At 36.7% G+C, this 21689-nt stretch overlaps 1 protein-coding gene across 1 annotated transcript in view; it reads right to left on the bottom strand.

The window, feature by feature from the left end:
* The window catches only part of LOC142338684 (uncharacterized), a 58547-nt gene extending 38462 nt beyond the window's left edge, over positions 1-20085 (bottom strand). The window contains exons 1-2 of the mRNA XM_075388550.1: positions 20050-20085; positions 17803-18086 (exon numbers count right to left, since the gene is read on the bottom strand). Coding sequence (XP_075244665.1) covers positions 17803-18054 — 252 coding nt within the window. The 5' untranslated portion in view covers positions 18055-18086; positions 20050-20085. The remainder of the gene's footprint in view (positions 1-17802; positions 18087-20049) is intronic.
* Positions 20086-21689: the final 1604 nt, after the last annotated feature.

Here is a 21689-nt window from a genome sequence, read left to right as displayed (position 1 = left end):
AGTCAGCTTGAACGAGAAAAGCAGTTTTACAAAACTTGGAGAAAATGGCTTAACAAGCTCAGCAGCTTGATGCCTCAGAAAAACAGTGAAGTTTTTCAAAGAACTATGCAGAAAAAAATTAGAACTATTGCATATTGAGTCCAGTAACTCGATGCAAATGTTCTAAAAAGGTTTGAAACAGCAAAATTTCCTACTTCAAGTCAACGTGAACGAGAAAAGCAGTTTTACAAAACTTGGAGAAAATGGCATAACAAGCTCTGTAGCTTGATGCCTCAGAAAAACAGTGAGGTTTTTCAAAGAACTATGCAGAAAAAAGTTAGAATTATTGCATACCGAGTCCAGTAACTTGATGCAAATGTTCTAAAAAGGTTTGAAACAGCAAAAGTTCCTACTTCGAGTCAGCTTGAACGAGAAAAGCAGTTTTACAAAACTTGGAGAAAATGGCTTAACAAGCTCAGCAGCTTGATGCCTCAGAAAAACAGTGAAGTTTTTCAAAGAACTATGCAGAAAAAAATTAGAATTATTGCATACCGAGTCCAGTAACTCGATGCAAATGTTCTAAAAAGGTTTGAAACAGCAAAAGTTCCTACTTCGAGTCAGCTTGAACGAGAAAAGCAGTTTTAAAAAACTTGGAGAAAAGGGCATAACAAGCTCTGTAGCTTGATGCCTCAGAAAAACAGTGAAGTTTTTCAAAGAACTATGCAGAAAAAAGTTAGAGTTATTGAATACCGAGTCCAGTAACTCGATGCAAATGTTCTAAAAAGTTTGAAACAGCAAAAGTTCCTACTTTGAGTCAGCTTGAACGAGAAAAGCAGTTTTAAAAAACTTGGAGAAAAGGGCATAACAAGCTCTGTAGCTTGATGCCTCAGAAAAACAGTGAAGTTTTTCAAAGAACTATGCAGAAAAAAGTTAGAATTATTGAATACCGAGTCCAGTAACTCGATGCAAATGTTCTAAAAAGGTTTGAAACAGCAAAAGCTCCTACTTTGAGTCAGCTTGAACGAGAAAAGCAGTTTTAAAAAACTTGGAGAAAAGGGCATAACAAGCTCTGTAGCTTGATGCCTCAGAAAAACAGTGAAGTTTTTCAAAGAACTATGAAGAAAAAAATTAGAATTATTGCATACCGAGTCCAGTAACTCGATGCAAATGTTCTAAAAAGGTTTGAAACAGCAAAAGTTCCTACTTCGAGTCAGCTTGAACGAGAAAAGCAGTTTTAAAAAACTTGGAGAAAAGGGCATAACAAGCTCTGTAGCTTGATGCCTCAGAAAAACAGTGAAGTTTTTCAAAGAACTATGCAGAAAAAAGTTAGAATTATTGAATACCGAGTCCAGTAACTCGATGCAAATGTTCTAAAAAGGTTGGAAACAGCAAAAGTTCCTAGTTCGAGTCAGCTTGAACGAGAAAAGCAGTTTTACAAAACTTGTTGAAAATGGCATAACAAGCTCAGTAGCTTGATGCCTCAGAAAAACAATGAAGTTTTTCAAAGAACTATGCAGAAAAAAATTAGAATTATTGCATACCAAGTCCAGTAACTCGATGCAAATGTTCTAAAAAGGTTTGAAACAGCAAAAGTTCCTACTTCGAGTCAGCTTGAACGAGAAAAGCAGTTTTACAAAACTTGGAGAAAATGGCATAACAAGCTCAGTAGCTTGATACCTCAGAAAAACAGCGAAGTTTTGCAAAAAACTATGCAGAAAAAAGTTAGAATTATTGCATACCGAGTCCAGTAACTCGATGCAAATGTTCTAAAAAAGGTTTGAAACAGCAAAGGTTCCGTCTTCGAGTCAGTTTTTACGAGAAAAGCTTTGTTGTAAAGGATTTATTTCAAGCAAAAAGTATTCAAATTGCAAAAAACAGCATATCAGTTTTAAATATCAAGAGAAGACAATACTAGTATGTTATAAAAGGAAATCAGTTAATCCTAATCACTGAATAAAATCACGAATGCTCGAAACTGGAGCAAAGTTTAATCATGAAACAGCTCTCAAGTTTATCAGGCTCTCCTTTCGAAAACTCTTTCATGAAGAAAACTTCTGTTAGACGCTGTACTGAAATAAGTTTGCGTCTACCGCCCGCACATACCGAATAAATGTATCCTTCTATTAGTCCAATTTTTTTAATTACTGGGAAAATCTGGATACTGGCCATGATTTCTTGGTTAAGGGGATGCTCTGGAAATTTTACAAAAAATTGTATTTTACCGAATTTCTGTCGATTTTCGTCCTCAAAGGAAACATAGCAATTACCAAGTTTGGATCTTTTATAGGCTTCACAGTCAAAATAAACACCCTTCAAAAGCACGCGGTTGGAAAACTCTGCTGCAGGGTATAACTTCTTCCCTTATCGAACCGCCTGCGTTTCAATAAATTGGTCACTATAACTTTCATCAGTCGAGACTGAATTGCCATTCAATTTGTCCAAAACATATTTAGTTGTTCATTCTCGATTTCAGCGTGAGAAAGTTTCTGTCGCTGAAAGACTCTACGACATATTACTTCTAACTCTGAATGTGAACCAGTGAACATATCGCCCAACACTCGATTAGCTGCTTCGAAACACATGGCCGAATAACAACAGAGCGGCCCAAATCTTTTCACTTGATCACAAAAGTGTTTTAAACAGTGGACGTCTATCGTTTCTATTCGATCGTTTCCGGATTGAATAGAAACAATTTCCTCGCAAAATTTGTTAAGAAGAGAACTTGATTTATTAACATTTGAATCATCGCTAGACTCAAGGAGGAGACGAATCCCAAAAGATAGCCTAGACAGATGCAAATTCAAAGGTTGGGGTAGTCGATCCATGAAAAGAACGGGACTAAGATAAAACAGCCAATTAAAATCTTCGTTGGGTTTGAATTGGGCCAGCTCGTCAAGTGGTCTGATTTTGCGAGAAAACGAAACAATTTCTCTTGGGCAAGATAAGTTAGAAATGACTAGATTAATTTTAATTTTGTCATCGGCTTTGAGTTCCTTTAAGCACAACCGCAAGAGCTCCGGAAAGACACCAAGTAACACACAGTGCATGTAGTCGATTGGTGCGGTGAGAGGTAATCCTTCAATCAATGATGAAAAAGGGCTTCGACCTTTAAAACCAGCAACATTATATAGGGTGTTTGAGTCGGAACACTGTGCTAGATTCACGTAAACATCGTTGATTAGAGGCTCCCTTATTTGACCGGTCTGATTAAACGGATAATAAGAATGCGTTCTGCCTATTGTCTTCCCCATGACCGTACAATAATGGCAGCCAAAGTAGCCGTTAAATTTAAACTTGTTAAGCATATGGTTCTTAGCCCCAAGATCGGACACCAAGAGTTTGAATTTAAAAAAAAACACGATAGGTTTGCATGTTTTTGTCTACAACTTCGACGTGGGAGATCGTTTTTCCTTTCAGAGGAACAACTATTTCATTCCAATTGTGTTGCACCTGTCCAACGCAAAGCCCTGCAAGTACTATATTTTTCTGCGACATCCTCTGACGAGGAGGCAAATCAGCTAGTTGAACCCAAATTGGCCACAACTCTTTTTTCATGGAAGATTTTTTTATGCTTACACCGTCTGAGAATAGTATGAAATTGAAAGTCAAAATTCCGGAGCTGTTTTTTTCAACTAAAGGGAATTTTCGCAATTAAAATCCAAGAAACCGTTCTCCCTCCGACTTGCACTATACTTGAAAACCTCCTGTAAATGCTTCTGAATGATATCTCGAAGTTGGAATCTGAAGTTCATAACAAAGAAAGAAAAAGTTGGGGTTTTCTTTAAGACTCTCACATCATTTAAAAAATTTTTTTTCACTCTTTTGACATAAGAGTAACCAGAAGGGAACGAATTTTCAGCAGGAAGTAATGTTTTTATTAGGCTATGTAGTGAAGAAGAACACTCATCTGTGAGCTTGAAGCTTGAACAGAAGAGATCGGTTACAGAAACTGCGTCACTACAAAAAATATTGCTTCCCTCATACAAAAACTGTTCGAGAATGTTCTCAGTTTCTAAAACTTCAAAATTAGGCGAAGACGAAAGAGAATTTGGAGAGTCAGTCGAATTGTTAAGAACTATTAGTTAGTTGGATTTGTCTTCATCTGAGCTCATTTCGTTGCTATGAGGAGATGGCTCTGATACTTCGGAGACAGATTGATGAAGTGACTCGCTTGTTGTGTCCGAACCTTCTTCTGATAAAACTTCAGAACTCAGACCTACACTTGAGATGTCTTCTTCTCGTTCAAAAGGTGAACCAACCCGATGAGATACTGGGGAGGCATATAGCACACCTGGGGGAGATCCAGATACACTCAGCGGACTACTTGTCGCAGCATTGAACATCTAAACCAATTCTCGCCCTCTGATTCTTTTCTTTCGCACGACACTAGCTTCAGGAGAAGTTGGGCTATGAAGATTTTCCGAGACAAAGTTGCTTATTTCCTCTTCAGCCAAATCACTCAGAACGGCAATCAAGAGCAAATCGAAAGCAATATTATCTTTCTCGTGTTGATTTTTTTCAACTTCACAAGTGCGACATAGGCAGCTATTGATTTCAAAAAACTCGGGGCCGTATTTTACAAATAGCTCTTCTCCAGGATTGATACGCCGTTTGACGCGCAATTGAACCAGACCAGCATCGCTCGAAAAATCGTAATCACAATTTGGGCTACAATCGGAATTAACAAACCTGATTGGCCCAATTAGCAAAAGTTGCTGCCCAGTTCTTTCCGAAGACATAACCGAAAGGTTGGTGACAACTCCTTCCGGTATGGGCGAAACAAACCCAATAGGATTTCTTCTCAACACGCTTGATGGATATAAAACTTTTGTACCGCTGTAAATAAGTCTGTAACCACCAAAATTATCATGGCAGATTTGAAAATCGGGTGGAAGGCTTTTGTACGACAATGACACGGCCTCAAACGTCTGTTTCCACTTTAAATCTTTCTTCAATTTTTTTCAATTATGCTTTCTTGCCTTGGTTCTAAAGCTTTCATTGCTGGACAATTTGGCGTCTCGACTAATCTTTGGACAGCGAAAAAATCGCATTGCGCCAAAATAGACCACTCTATTTTCTTAGGTATCATTACATCTGAAGAAAAATCGTTACTGGCAAACGAATTAAAACAGAAAATATAGCCTCTACTTCTTAAACAATATTTTTAAAAGCTGGTTTTCAAAAAAACTATTGCAGAAAATCAATTAAAAACAAACGAGAATATTCTGAGAGCATTGTTAACTCCGAAAAGCATCTGAATCATGATACCAAATTATATTGAGGATATCTGTAAAAAAACAGATGTTGCTTACAGCAATAAACACAATGACGCAAGTTATCTCTTGCTCAACTTAAAGCATCAAAATCTGCTTAACAAAAACTCTAAAAATCTCTGATCAGCAGATAAATAGATAAACGATCAGCAAAATTTAGGTTCAGCATCAGTAAGGATATATTCAGACAAACGAAACAAAAACGAGGATTCAACAGAAACATGGCTATTATGAAGAAAAAAATCCGTTTATTTTCTAGTTTTTGCTTCCGTATGAATAAATTACATTAATTATCGAGAGCACGCTCTTGCTCATCTCTTTCAAACATCTGTTCTTCCTGGTAAGTTTACTGCACATTTTCCGTCCGGACAACAATGTTTTCTGACGCTTCAACATTTTGACAGCGCTCAGAACTCCTTCTTTCGATTGACTTCACTTCATTCCCCCTGTTGTTTAAACTCACTTTGGCAAGCTCATACGTGTGCAGCCAAATTTCTTCAAATTTGAGTCGGAAGAGATCTAAAAATCATTTTAAAAAAGTTTAAGCAATTTTGCCGAAATTAAATAAATTGAAACCCGGTCATCAAATTAATTTTCTAGCCAAACAGATATTTTTAAAGTTTAATTGTGTTTAAATTTCAGGAACTGAAATCATCATCACAAGACTTGACAAAATTTTTCATGCAACAAGCACGATTCAAGTAACCTTTAAAAAGCTCCTTCCTTGTCGGAGAGAAATCAGTGCGCATCGGAACCCCTGCTTTTTGTTTGCTTTTGGGAGAAAGCATGTGGTTTTTGATTTCATCATCAAACCAGAGCTTCTTGCTTGCATTCCTTCCAATGAGTTGAGCCGGTGACTGCCGCCAAATCAGTACCTTTCCCTGGCCCTTTTGTTATTAGAAGAAATGGTTTTCCTCCATCTGGAAAGCTTTTTGCCTTCGGATGAAGAACTCCTAATTTGGACACTTCTGATGTCTAAAAACCAAAACCATTTTTCAGGACTAAAAAACTTGATTAAAAAATGTAGAGCTACCTACTATTTTTTATCAGTTGTGGAACCTACCTCATTTATTCGGAACTTAACCTAATAAATAAGTAAAAAATCTTACGAGTTGTTTAACGGCATTTGTCGAAATCTGTATCTCCCTGTAGTTCCTATTAGAGAGTGCCTTCAGTTCTGGCTTTAGTTCCGTCATGCAGTTAATTATGAGTTGTGCAGCTTCCATAATTTTGTCTGCAGCCGCTTTCATTGCATCTGCAGCTTCACGATCAACTTTTCTGTGTTTTACTTCTGCTGCCTCACTTGGGTCAATGGTTTTTGGCCTTTTAACCTTCTTAACGTTTCCGAGAGTTGAGGAAACTATTTTTGCATCACTCCTTTGATTGTTTGACTCCTGAGGTGCGTCAAAACTCTACAAAAAGTTGAATTAAAAAAACTGTTCGATTGAAAAAAAATTAATGAGATTTCTACCTTGTTGCCACCAATTGCGCTGCAATTCGGTTCCTCAATTTGCTGATTGCATGCAATTTCAATCAAGGTCCTTGATACTTCTTCCGGTTCCAATAAAATAAACTTTTGCCCCGATGGACTACCCTCTGTCCCCGCTGCTACAAAACTGCATTCCTGGTTATCGTTGTCATTGTTACTATTCTGTGACGCTGCCATTTCGAGCTTTTGTTTCGCGCCATTCGGCAAGTTATTCTGATTTAACAAAATTTGACCTACGTCTTCGTAGACTGTTAGGTCTGGATCCACAACAACGTGGACTAAGGGTTGAAAACTCTTGTTACCCTCAGAATCCTTTATTTGAACGCATGCTTCTTGCATGCGTTCGTAACAAAAATCTTCATGCCCAACGGCAAGAACTATAGCGTTCCAAATATAGGACTTCGTTCGGGGGTTTCTCTTGTTCCATTTGATAATAACTTTGTCATCTTGCTGAAAAACAAAGAAAAATGGAAAAGAATTTTCAACAGAGAAAAAAATGATAGGAAGTAAAAAAATTCTCACTTTTACATAAAGCCGTTCTTTCATATCCATGCAGATAGTGTCACTTCTCGACCATACAACGCCGCATTTTAAATCCTCGAAATAAACACACCAGTATCTGTTAGCGAGCTGCTGTTTTGCTATCTCCAAAGCCTCTAATGCAACCTTTCTATCGTTTGCATCTAAACCACGGCTATTTCGTTGTGGCAGCTTGGAAACTTGCGACTAAAGAAAAAAAGCTTCAAACATAGCAGTAATATTAGAGTCCAAACAAAAAGAAATTACGTCTTCAAATATAAATCTTTATTTTCACCAAAAAAGATTGGCGGTGAGGGGGTTAAGATTGTTTAGGGAGCTCAAGGTATGGGGTAATCTGGACATACTCTAAGAATCGCAATCGCCCTTCACACCGCAAATTTATGTCCCTTCGACTGTTTCGGTGAATTGCATGATTAGAGTCTAGTCAGCGGATAGTCTCTAAGAGCCCTAAATGCCCTGCTAGCATTATCCATTTATACCGTTTTTAAGCAAAAAAGTCAAATGGTTAAACAGAAAATCGGTCGAGCGAAAGATCGCATAAAGAGAGCGACAGGATTAATATAATTGCTACAAACTTTGCTTTAGAGCAATTAAAAAAAGCATTCAAGAAAATATTAATCGAAGAGAGAATATTAAAAATAATAATAATAAAAATAGTAAATATTATAATAATAATAATGATTAAAAAATAATAATAATATTCATAATAATTAAAATAATATTATAATAATAATAAAAATAGTAATAATAATAATAATAATAATAATAATAATAATAATAATATTAATAATAATAATAGCAATAATAATAATAATAATAATAATAATAATAATAATAATAATAATAATAATAAAAATAATAATAATAATAATAATAATAATAATAATAATAATAGTAATAATAAAAATAATAATAATAATAATAATAATAATAATAATAATAATAATAATAATAATAATAATAATAATAATAATAATAATAATAGTAATAATAAATAATAATAATATTACTAATAATAAAACAGTTTTGGTAAATTTAACTCAATGCGCAAGAATGTTTCTTTTAGATTGAAATTTCGAGCTAGCTAATAATAATGAAATTAATAATAATAAAACTAATAATGTGTGTGGATTCAAAATTGATTAAGGAACAGCGCTTTGAAAGTTTACTAGGATCTTTTCCGTTTGTGCCCCCCCCACAGTTACAGAACAACTTTAACTAAGCTGGGGGGGCACAAACGGAAAAGATCCGTTTACTACTATATACGAAAGCAAATGGAATTAACTGATACAGCTCTAAAACATTAACCATAGTGAACTAACATTTGCAGCTTCGCTCTTGGCATTGGTTTCGTTTCCTTTAATATTTTGATCATAATAAACCATTTGGGCTCCGCTAATACCTGACGCACTCGAATTTAGGTTTTCGTTCGGTCTCGTAACAATACGTTCCCTTTGAGCTGCACTATTCTGATAAAATCGCACTGTGGCTTCTTGAGACATCGTTTTCTGGAGGTGCAGGATAAAATAAAGGAGATGTCACAGCGTCAAATTCACAATCTGAAATAGTGAATTAAATCTCAATCTCAATTAAATTATTCACAAACCTATCAATTCAACGACTTTGCTTCATTTGGAAACCCCCCCTACCCGCGGATTGTTCCCCACCCCCTCCCCTTTCACCATCCCCCCTGCGTATATTTTACCACCCCCTACCTATCTTGAAACGAAATAAATGAATTGACTACTATTTCTACGGCTCGAATTCGGCGACTATAGCGACGTGTGACACGCTCGAATTCGATTCAGCCCTTCAGTGGACCATCTTTTCCCACTTTTCCCGTGTGGGCTCCTAAGGCCCGGGGTTAGTGAAGTTGGCGACCTTCTTCACTGACCCCGCAGGTAGCGCTGCAAATTGAAAAATACAATATTTGCCACTGTTAAAGCTTGCTTGAAATAAATAGGGAGGGGGGTGTGGTGGGCTTGTTTGGGATGGGAGAAGAGTCCTCCTGAAATACTCTCGGAAAATGGGTTGGGGGGGGCAGGGGGAGTTGGGAGAAGTAGAAGACCGAATGACTACCGGAAGATTGAATTATGACTACCGGAAGATTGAATTATCAGATTACAACAACAATTAACACCAGTCATTTGATCAACTTTAATCAACACCTGTTACGATAATAGCAGTTAAATTTAGTTACGATCGACACTGGAAAAACTCTTCAGCATTAGACTACGAGATTATCGCCACTGTTATTAAGTAAACAACACCTAATGATGAAAACAATTTGATAACCTTATAGTCTAAAAAAACGTGTGTGATGTGTGCTGTGTATGTGGTATGTGTGTGTGGTGTTTGTGTGTGGTGTGTGTGTGCGTGTGTGTGTGTGTGTGTCTGTGTGGTTTGTGTGTGGTGTGTGTATGGTGTGTGGGTGATGTGATGTGTGTTGTGTGAATGGTGTGTGTGTGTGTGTGTGTGAGGTGTGTGTATGTGTGTGGTTTGTGTGTGGTGTGTGTATGGTGTGTGTGTGTGTGTGAATGGTGTGTGTGAATGTGTGTGAATGGTGTGTGGGTGGTGTGTGTGTGTGTGGTTTGTGTGTGGTGTGTGTATGGTGTGTTGGTGGTGTGGTGTGTGTTGTGCGAATGGTGTGTGTGTGTGGTGTGTGTGTGTGAATGGTGTGTGTGAATGTGTGTGAATGGTGTGTGGGTGGTGTGTGTGTGTGTGTGTGGTGTGTGTGTGTGTGTGTGTGTGGTGTGTGGCATGTGTTTGTGTGTGTGTGTGTGTGTGCGCATGAGTGTGTGTGTGTGTGGTTTGTGTGTGGTGTGTGTATGGTGTGTGGGTGGTGTGTGTGTTGTGTGTGAATGGTGTGTGGGTGGTGTGTGTGTGTGGTGTGCGTGTGTGTGGCTTGTGTATTGTGTGTGTATGGTGTGTGGGTGGTGTGTGTTGTGTGTGAATGGTGTGTGGGTGGTGTGTGTGTGTGTGGTGTGTGTATGGTAGGTGGGTGGTGTGTGTTGTGTGTTAATGGTGTGTGGGTGGTGTGTGTGTGTGTGTGGTGTGTAGGTGGTGTGTGTGTGTGTGTGTGTGTGTGTGTGTGTGTGGTGTGGCATGTGTTTGTGTGTGTGTGCGCGTGCGTGTGTGTGTGTCAATATGTGTGTTAGCGTGTGTGTGTGGGTGCGTGCGTGTGTGTGTGGTTTTGTGTGTGCGTGTGCAAGTGTGTGTGTGTGTGTTTGTTAGCGTGTGTGTGTGCATGCGTGCATGTGTGTTTGGGTGTGTGTGCGTGTGTGTGTGCAAGTGTGTGTGTGTGTGTGTTTATGTGTTCGTGTATGTGCGCGTGTGTGTCTGTGTGAGCGCGCGTGTGTGTGTGCGTGCGTGGGTGTGTGTGCGTGTGTTTGTGTGTGTGTGTGTGTGTTCGTGTATGTGGGGGGGGGGGGGGTAGGGGGGCGCATGAGAACAAAAAAAGGAACAGATCCGAAGAAACTTTATTTATCTTTGAAAATGTAATTGTCCTCAAAAAATGGAAAGGGGAAACCAATAAAACTGTGTTCAATTTGAAATGATCGCAACAGGTGTTGATTAAAAAAATTACCATACTACTTACAAAGCACACAACAAAATGCGTGCACAACGTTAAACAGTTGAAGTTAATTACACTGTAGTAGAAGTAAGAGAAATCCAAATGAATGAATGACAAGGACGTACATTTCTAATCTCGCAAATCAAGTTTTTTTGCAATCATTTAACTAAGATCTTTAAATCACAATCTGCATCTGAAGCTTAGCCTTATCGATCTTCAAATTTGAAAATATCAATGCTCATATCAAAATTAAAAAATGACCTTATCTGATTACTTTAAATTTCCTGCCAAAATTACCAAAGAGATTATCTAACTTGGTATCGTTAGCTCAACGACAATTCTTCGTGATCTCTTTGAATTAGTTGTAGTGGGCAATATAGACAGTTACGGATTTCCATAAGAAATATAGGAAACATAGGCCATCTTTTCCAAAACTTTTATCGACATCGGGTTTTCTAAACATTTTATTCGGTTGATTATCTGTTGAAAGTAATTGTTCCGAACCCTCTTGAGGGGGGGGGGAACTATAAACTCAAACGGGTTTTTCTGTTCAGTCAGGTTTGGCCGATCGATATAGTAATCGTAGATAGTTGTGAGTGGTATCATTAGAAAGCCCGTCCAGCGTAGAATATGGAAATAAATTTTTTTTCAATTTTCGCTTTTCACGGGGAGTTATCGAGGTGTAAAGTTTTGTGAAAATTAGACGTATTTCACCTGTTTTTATTCACATTTTGACCAAACTTTCGGGAATTTTGACCAAATTTTTGTCAATTTTGCTAAATTATGTTAAAATTGTTACAGGTAGTAATATTGATTTCATCTCTAAAGATAGAAAATGGGGTTGTTGCATTGATCAATCCGAGTTTTGTGGCTAGAATTTATGCTAAATTTTTCGCAATTTAGACTATTTTTGTCAAAAATGGGACCAAGTTCAATTTATGTAAAGAGATTTCTATACTGTTCAATTTTTGTGTTTCATTTTGTTGTCATGTCTAATTAGTCGTTTCAAAAGGAAGACTTGTTGATGCTAAGATGAAGGTAAAATGGTGATTTACAGTTCTTTCAGGTAACATCTTATAATTATAGTGCCTTGAACTGTGTCATGTACAATTGTTTGAAGTTTTGGTTTCTTTATGTATTTGTTTTTTGTGGGCTCATGACTTATTCTCATTATTAACAGGCCCAATTGGCTCTGTGAGGTGTTCCGACTCAATCCATCGCTTTTTGTTGTAATCCAAATTCTGTCATGACTTTTGAAAATATGTGTTTCCAAATATAGATTTGAGTTTTTGAGCTTCGTCTATTTGAAATTGTTTTTCGCTCGATTTGTAGCCCAGTCCCTGTAAACACAGGTCACAACCCGATTCCAGTGAGCTATAATTTGATGTGTATAAAGGTTTTAGCTTCAAACATATGTTTTTCGGCTTTGTTTTTACGGTTACTACGAGGTTTGATATTACTATGAAAATGTCAGATTTTTAGATATTTGTACATTCCAAAGGATTTTTGGTTTCTTTTTAAGTTAAAACAATAATCGTTGATCCCATTGGTTTTGAAATTTTGCGCAATCGAACATTGGATTATGACATGAGATGCCTCAATTGCTTCCTATGTAGATATAAATGTTTATTATTAATAACTGTGAAATTGACTGTTTCCAAAAATGGAAATTCATTTTTGGACTTTGCACCTATTTGCTCTTATTTTCGACCTGTCAAGCAGTCGCATTGAGGACAAGTCCCTTATCTTTTCTAAATAAGTATAGTTTAAATTGTTTGTTTCCTTGAAATTTAATGGACATTTCAATCAGCTCCCGTTCTATCTCATACGTCTTTTATTTTCAGTTCTGGTACCCCTCTTATGCTAATATCAATGAAATTTTGACAATAAGTAATTTTTGATTAACATTCAGATTCGCGCTCAGTGATATTTGAACCAACATTTCATTCTTTAGTTTGCATATTTTCAGATGTTATTTCACTGAACAAAATGACTCGTTCGTTCTCCATTACAAAGTCATCAAAAATGAGCCAAATTTTGTAATTTAGACTCCTCAGAAGGCAAATATTTTCTTCAAGGAGCCTTGTGCGCTTTACTTTCATCTACATAGAGTCACCGAAGAGTACGTTAATGAGCAGAATCAAGGGTTATTTTAAACTTTGTCAAACTGGTCTCCACAAAGCAATTAAACCAATTTCACGATTCAATATTTTAAGATTACTGTTGCACAAATCTCTCTATTTTGCGGTGGAAAGCAAGTATTGCTTAGCTAGTTCGTCCGCTTCCATTACAGTGAAATACTACATACTAAACACACTTGTACACATTTATAGGGATTGTTAACTAGAATAGGAGCATTGTTAACTAGATAAACCATTGATACTGATCATTGGCGGCACATTCATTTTAAAGTCATCCAATTGCACATTCATTTTAAATCGCACATTCAATTGCACATTCATTTTAAAGTCATCCAATTGCACATTCATTTTAAAGTCATCCAATTGCACATTCATTTTAAATCGCACATTAAATTGCACATTCATTTTAAATCGCACATTCAATTGCACATTCATTTGGCTCATTTGAATTAGATGTTTAGTCGAACTCGTAGGTAGTGTGGAAATTTGAGACCGCACAATATCATTACATAAATTGTGTTCATATTGAAGCTGTACATAGTTCTGGCTCAGTTAATTCTATTGATATCTGTGCTACGACGAGACCGCTCGCTCCGGCTAACAGCTTTCAGCTCATTTGCCAAATCTCCAGACCATGTAAACCTGTTTGAATTTGTCAAAACCAGCCAATACACCGATCGTACATGCCGAAGTAGAAGCCTCGATACACAAAGATACCCACGCAAACGATCACGAATCCTCTGTACAATCTTCCAATGCCGTCAGATGCAAATGTCTTTCTGTAGACGTCTACCATTCCGTTGAACTGTCGCTCTCCGCTCTTTCCAGTACCTTTAGCATCATTTGCCAATCTGGTTCGGCAATAATCCAGAGAGTAGACAAAGCAGAGAGACAGTGACCTGGCACAGCAATGTTCTTACTGAAGTTGACTACGTTGACTAAATTGAACGTTGACTACGTTGTTCTTAGTGAAGTTGATATTTTTTGTTGGACTTGAAGAGAGCCTTAATTTGATCTTTAAACGCAAAATTAAGAGCTTGCGTTGGGAAGTATCCAATAAAATTTGCCAGATGTCCTCTCCAAAATGGAATTACTCCTTCTGATGCGTAAGTTTTATTTACACAATCAATAACTCCCTTGTAAGAATCGTTTAAATTGTCTAAATTCGTGCTGTTTAAATTCATGCTTCGGATCCCTGTTGGAACTGTTTCATTTTTACTTAACCTTTAATATCCAATTCTATCATTCAAATTATAATATCTTCGTTTTTGTTAGCTTAAGGTATGTTTCCCATTATAACCCCCTACTACCTTTCCCCACGAAACTTACCCCCCCCCCCCTATCGTATAATTAACACGAGTGAGGGGGGTACGTTATGAGCACTAAATTTTGATCACGTGCATAACATGATTAAATGGAACAGTTCCTCCCTGTTAAATTGACTGCAAATTGGTAAATTGGTATTACGAAAGTAACCAGGTAATCCGATAAACAAACTATAGTGTAAAACAAAGAAGTAAAAACAAGAATCATTCAAACATGCAATAAAATAATTCAATGAAATAACTGAAGCTGATCTTGTAGATGACTTTACGTTTGTTGACTGCGACGACTTTGATCTCGACGACCTCGACCCCAACCCCGACGACTTGACTGTGACTCACACCTCAACTTCAAACTAACAGAATTATGAACCCTTTGATGATGTCTCTTTAAATTTGCAGTATAGATAGTTTTGAATGGGCAAAGATCTCATTTCGTAGGCCTGATGCTTTTTTGGTGAACGCGGGCAACGTGCCTTGCAGTGATATACTGCGCACGTGATTCATACTCACAAAACCCGCATTCAAAGCGTCTCCCCTTGCGTTCATTCACTACAGTACTCGCATTAGGTGCCCGTCTTTTGCGCAAATTGCGTACAAGATCCATCCGTTCGTTGCCGATATCGAACACCTTCCTGACCGTTAGAATTCCATGGCATGACTTACTTTCCGGATCCGCAACTACAAACATAACTTCCTGCTGGCATTTCATAATCGATTCGTGCAACTCAACCGTAATAACAACCTGTTCCATATCGTTACACAATTAAATCAAATCAAAGTCAGTTCGAGTCAACAAACACAAATTTCAATAACAAGTTTCAATCAAATCCGAAATACACAACATATGAAGACCATTGAGTCTACTATTCAAACACTGGAAAAAGGTTAACATAAATACACTGGTGCATTCACATTATTCAGCTAGAAACGGCGGAGGTCGGTGGAGGTCGGAAGTCGGCGGAGGTCAGTGGAGGTCGGCGGCGGTCGGAAGTCGGCGGAGGTCGGTGGAAGTCGGCGGAGGTCGGTGGAAGTCGGTGGAAGTCGGCGGAGGTCGGAAGTCGGCGGAGGTCGGTGGAGGTCGGCGGAAGTCGGTGGAAGTCGCCGGAGGTCGGAAGTCGGTGGAGGTCGGTGGAAGTCGGCGGAGGGCGGAAGTCGGTGGAAGTCGGCGGAGGTCGGTGGAAGTCGGCGGATGTCGGAAGTCGGCGGAGGTCGGCGGAAGTCGGTGGAAGTCGATTTGTCAGTTAATTGTGGTGTAGTATGTACAAGTTAAGCTAGAATGCAGCTCCGGGTATCGCCACGTTGAAAATTTCATGCATGATATCAGTCATTCGAAATTTTCAAAATTTGCTATGTACAGTCTGTTAGTTCTTCGTCTGTACAGTCTGATCTGAGACATTCTGTGCAGTGTTAACCAATAATGTAAATGATGCTGCGAAGAAAAAAAAACAGACTGGGATTTTTCTTAATCGACACTGGGCAGACTGGCAAAAGTATTTATACTGCTATTTGTCTGGTACAGTAATGGTTACAATTGAAAATCAATGGTACAGCGTTGAAACCCACTGCGACTAAGGTACGGGCAGCAATCTCCCAGCGAATTGACCTCGGATCAAAAGCAAAGTGACAATTGCTGAACATTCTCCGATTAAACTGAGATTTGATCTACAGTGACTAGCCCAATGTGACATCTGAGCAGCAGTGTCCAGACCAAAATGTCCTCTGATCAGCATTTCCAGAACAAACTGATCACTGAATACCAGAGTAGAGATCAATATGGGACCTGAATAGCAGTGCTCAGACCAAAGAGATATCTGCTCAATAAAACCTATACATACCATCTTCCCAAGCCCATGATGGATAGCTATCTTGCAATATCTCACAAGATTCTTCGAAGACCTTCAAAGATCTTCAAAGATTGTGCAAGATAATCACTATCCTGCAAGACCATGCAAGATGATTGGTTACTTTGCACGGTTCTTGCAGGTTCGTTGCGGTCGAGCTCTGCTCTCGTCAGTTGTTGCAGGAATTAATTGTTTCTAATTTTTAGAAGGATTTGATCTTACTTTTTCAAATGTGAAAAAGAGTTTGACACACAAGCCAATAACAAATATCAAATGTTCTCAGCTGCACTTTCTGTTTGATTTTTCTGAATTTCAATACTGGAAATTTCAGTCACGCTAAACTCCCAAAGATTGAAAAGGAACAGATAGGAAGTTCGATTTTGGAAGAAATTAGGAAACTGAATAAATTGACCCACAACTAGAAAATGTTTTCTCTGTTAAAATCCAGGATCAATTTTGTTTTGCAGATACTGTTGCTGATCCGAAAGAAGCTGATCAGAAAAAAAAACAACGAAAAACGATAGCTGAGAAAAATAGCAGTTCCACCATTTTCAGCTGAGAAAAATTAAATTTAAACTGACAAAAAAATGTGAATAGCTCATCTTTGTGTAAACTGGTGGCTCTAAATAGCAGTGAAAAGATATGTTTAAGCAATTGAAAAATTTGCATCGAAGTTCTTTTTATATTGAAGTTCTTTTTATACAAGAGGGTAAAATAAGGAGCAGAAAATTTTTAACATTCTTTGTCGAATTGCAGACATGAAGATTTTGCTTTGAAGTAAATATCATAAAAAAACTTTGCTTTAAAAATATCAACCGATTTTTAAGAAGCAAGAGATTTTTTTTGTTCATATTTTTAAAAGTTGTGCAAATTGTTGGAAAATATGGGACTGCGGAACAAAAATGTATTCATTACGGACTAAGTTTTGAATCTCAATGCGTACAAGATAAGTCTGGCCTGGACAAAACTCATTATCGAACACGTTCATTAACATCAGTTTTCTTTTTTTCAGCTATTTAAACAATTTTCAGTAGCAGAAAAGCAATTCGTTCTTCAGAAATGTAAAATTTGATTGTTTTTGTTTTTTAGTTGAATAGACTGTACAAAATGCTAGATTGTTTTTTCTTGTCTTCGATAAAATTTCGAAGTCAAAATTAGGCTTAAATAGATAAAAATCATCGGTAAGTTTAAAAATGTAAACAACTTTGAACCTCTCAGCGTAAAAAAAATGTTGACTTTAAAAACGATTTGTTGCTTCTACTAAGGGTTGGTTTCAGAATACAAAAAATCACAAGAATTCATCGATCGATTATTAGTTGTTGCAGAGACTAATTTTTGCTAACAATGCGAAGCAACAAACTTTTTTGCGTAAAATAAATGATGTTTTGATTACGTTTATCAATTTTCCGTAAAACCGAAAAAACTAGCTTTTATATCGAAACTTTTTTTGTGGTATAAAACTTTTTTGTTCCTCTCCATCAGATGTTTATTTCGGGTAAATGTAATTGATTTGTGTCTGAAGAGCGCTTTTTCGAGGAATTCAGATGGAATAGCGGTGGAAAACTTGGTATCAAACAATCCAAGAAATGTGCCAAGAACGTCAGACTGGCTCATTTGCTCGAGAAAACGTGAGAACTTACTTTTTTCTTTACGTAAACAAGATCACTCAATGGGTCTTGTGTCATACATTTGTTCCTAGCGTCGGAGGCATTCATAGGACCTGCTCCAGGATCCAACACAGCAAAACAAGCTGAAGAAGTTGTGTTCTCAACGGGAAAGGAGCCTGGTCGACAACTAAAGGTCACCACCGCCTCAACATCAGTGTCTAGGATTGAACAAATCAAAAGTAGTGCAAGCATCGCGCTAATGAGAGGCATTCTGACTTCGGGCATCAGTTTTTATGTGTCCTCTGGGTTTCAAAAACCTGAAAAAAAGGTTTGATACTGATTAATCAAACTCTCCCATTCAAAATCAGGTATGGGTAAATAATGCATCAATTCGGCTATTTGATTTCGACGGCACTTTGTCGGACATTTGTTCAGATTACTTCCGTATTAGTTGTATATACACTTTGAAAGAGAGTACAAAAAGTATATGACAGCTCAATTTTTCCGATAGGAAATATACAACGTTCTCAAGTTATTCCGCTATCAACCAGCGGAATAAATAAACTCGACTGGACGAATTCTGCTTTCAAATACTCACCGAGTCTCCTAATGACTCGGAAAATTTTAACAAAATTTCGGCTAGATAAATTACTTTAATAATAATATGATTACTTTTGCCACCATCATTATTTCCAATCAAGACAGAAAATTTCGCACACCAGGACTTGAGTCTCAGAGATTTTCAGCACTGAATCAGCACTTTCCAAGAGAAAAAACTGAATCCAGTCCTGAAGCATGGCCTCTCCAGAATATCTCCAGAAGGAAGTTTCTTTATGAGCAGTTTTTCTTCATTAGGAAAATAGTGAGGTTATAGTGTTCGCCCAGGTTACTTTTATCCTGTTTACTCTAAACATTACTCATACCACAAAACTAAGTCTGAGCAGAATTAAGTCATTGTTCGTAGTTTAATATAATTATAACTGGTAATTACTATAGTAGTATACACACTATTCATGATTAAGCTGGTTTGTAGAAAATTACCACAAAACCTATTTAGCGCAGTGGATACGACTTGCTACGCAATTTAGATGTCACAAGTACCCAGGCGCAAGATCAAATCGCTTATAAAGCAAACCTGTTGGCGGAAATTAAGCTGAACAAATTTTTTTTCATGACGTTATTATGAGTGAAAAATCTGCTACCAACCTCCAAATGTTCACATTATATCAACCAATCAAAAAGAAATAGAATTCAATAGTGGGTTGAGATAATAAGAAATTAAACATTCCATCTAATATGTTCTTGCAATTTGCTTCTCAAAATATAGATAAAATATAAAAAGTCTTGAAAAGTACAAAAGGTTTCGATTTTTTTTTTTCATTTTCGGCATCTACCGGTTCGTTTTTGTCCAAGTATATTAACCAAGCAACACTGTTAAATAAACAATTGACAAAATATTAGCGCTTATTGTTTTCTACAAATCGATTTTTTATCATAGGCAAAATCGTGATTTTCTTAGTCATTGCCAGTTGAGAACTTCAAATGCACTAAATTGAGACAAAGTTGACGAGCCTCATCGATGTAACCGAAGCTGATTGTTTCACATATTAACCTATTTCAACTCTGATCCATTGTTCTGACCTAAAGATGTTTTTGTTGATAATCTTAGACTTTTTTGTGTGAAGCCGTTTTTTTTTGTTTTGAGTTGAATTGAAAAGTTATTTGTTGTCAAGTTTTATCAGTCAAAATTTTTCAGGTTGTTGTTCCAGATCTAAAAAGTAGGCAGATATTTTTTAGTTCGTGATGCAAAGCAGACCAAACTGTGTCAGTATAATTTGAATATGATCTCTGTCTCTATCTCGGATAAAATCAATCTGCTTAAGGTCAGCAAAAAAGTTTTGACTGCAGACTTAAGTTCTGGCCATTTGAAAAAAAAATTGGTTAATTTTCAGACAAAAGAATTACATTTTTCTTTTTTAAATTTGAGTTGCAAAGACAACTCAAAAAATTCAGTTTGCAGACGTCACTAAATTGGATATAGCTCAAAGTTAATGAAGAGAGGATCATTACACATTTCATGAAATTGTTTTAGGTTTGTCTAAAAAAAGAGGTACGTTAACGACTCAGAAATACTTAAAAATGATTAATTGAATCGATATACTAAAGCATTGAGAAAAATGGATAAATTTAGGCATTTCGGGCATATTTTGGCTACTAATGGGCGAATCATTAATTGTTCCATTTTTTTCTAATTTACAGACTAGAAAAATTCACACTAACTTATAGTTTTCGTGAAAGGGCGCTCCAGTTTTAAAATAAGTTTTTAACAAGAGTGAGCAGTGGAAAGAAAATTTTAAGTTTTTGGGAACGCAGTTGTAATCAGAAATTTTTTGTTGCGCTCGGAGCCATCACACACTATGATCAACAAAGCAGATCAACATGATATTCAAAAAATAACTGCATCTGCTTGGTTGACAAATGTCAGTTAAAATTGCACTGGTTTCTCAGGGTGCCAGTGCTTAAATCTGATGAGCCTTCCTGCTGATAACGCAGCAACTTTTCGAGATGGCTTCAATCTCCCCAGTTGACAAACATCAAACTGATGCAGAACTTGAATTTTTGGATTGTCTAGAATTTTTTTTGTGGTGATTGACTCGCTGAAAGCAATTTTTGTATGTTGATGGTTATCTTTTTTTCAATTGAAAAGAATCTTTAAAAACCCAAGGAAAATCAAAACAAAACAAATCAAACAAAAAACTGAGAGCGCAATTTAGGGACGTAAATATGCCCACTAAATTTTTATTGCGAATGTCAACTAATAAAGTTGCTTGGTAACATAACAGAATAGATATATTCAGGTTCGATTAAAGCTAAATAAATGATGGCACACAGGAGAAACAAAAGATTTTTTCATTTTATTGGGTTTTTGTAAGGTTTTGTTGCGTAAATCTTATGGAAAAAGGCACAGATAGGTTTTACGTTTCAATGTGTAGATCAATGCATACATAATTTTGCGTTAAAAGTAGCAATGTCATTAGATCATTTTGTTTTTTCTAAGAGTATGTCTTACATAATTCTGGCGTTGATAAACGTAGATAAATTAAAAATGCAAACCTAATCATACAATGTGTTCTGATATGTTTCAGAGTTTTGAAATAGTGCTGATCTTAATTAAACTCAATATTTACGTTCGTTGATCGTAAATTAAAATAGCATGTAACAAAAAATTGATCTTAGAATTTTTGAAAATTTATTTAATGGCTCGATCAGATAAAAAACCTTTAGTAAAATTTGCCGAGAAAAAAATTTTGGTTTTCACAAGTAACTTTGACAATTTTGACCCAATTTAAAAAATATATATACTTCATCGGGGTCAAATAGTCAGTCAAGTACAACAAAACTTGGCTTGGGAGCCAATGTATAGAAAACGTCAGAAAAAAAGCAGGCCAAGGAATTTAGTTGGGTTTTAACTGTAATTTTGAACATTTTGATGATGTCCTTTTTTTTTAAAAGGAGAACTTTGCTCAGGTCAAAGAGTTAATCAAAAGAGAGTTGGTATTAGAGATCTTCTGTGTTTATTGTGTATATGTCCGAACATTTACAACTATTGTTGTTCTCCCGTACCAAGTCGGTTTGGACTTGAATAGTTTGTCGGTCGGATAAAAAAGTTCTGTTCATTTTTTTTTCAAGTATTTTTTCCGAGACACTATTCGGGAAAACGTTGTCTATATTGAGACTGTATATGCAATTGGAATCTCTCAATCAAAGTGGGTTTGGTTTTCAAGAATTAATTAACTAAATCAACATTCCTTTTCTTCAGAATAGGACATTATCAGAATTTCCAAAACTACGAAAGACATCTCAACTTTTTTTCCTGGCAAGCTACACCAATATTATGTGAGATCTACTGTTAATGGTGA

This window comes from Convolutriloba macropyga, chromosome 4 (assembly GCF_964194025.1).
Source record: "Convolutriloba macropyga chromosome 4, txConMacr16.3, whole genome shotgun sequence".
Taxonomy (NCBI): domain Eukaryota; kingdom Metazoa; phylum Xenacoelomorpha; order Acoela; family Convolutidae; genus Convolutriloba; species Convolutriloba macropyga.
The sequence above is the reverse complement of the archived record's forward strand: the minus strand, read 5'-3'. Positions and strand labels throughout refer to the sequence as shown.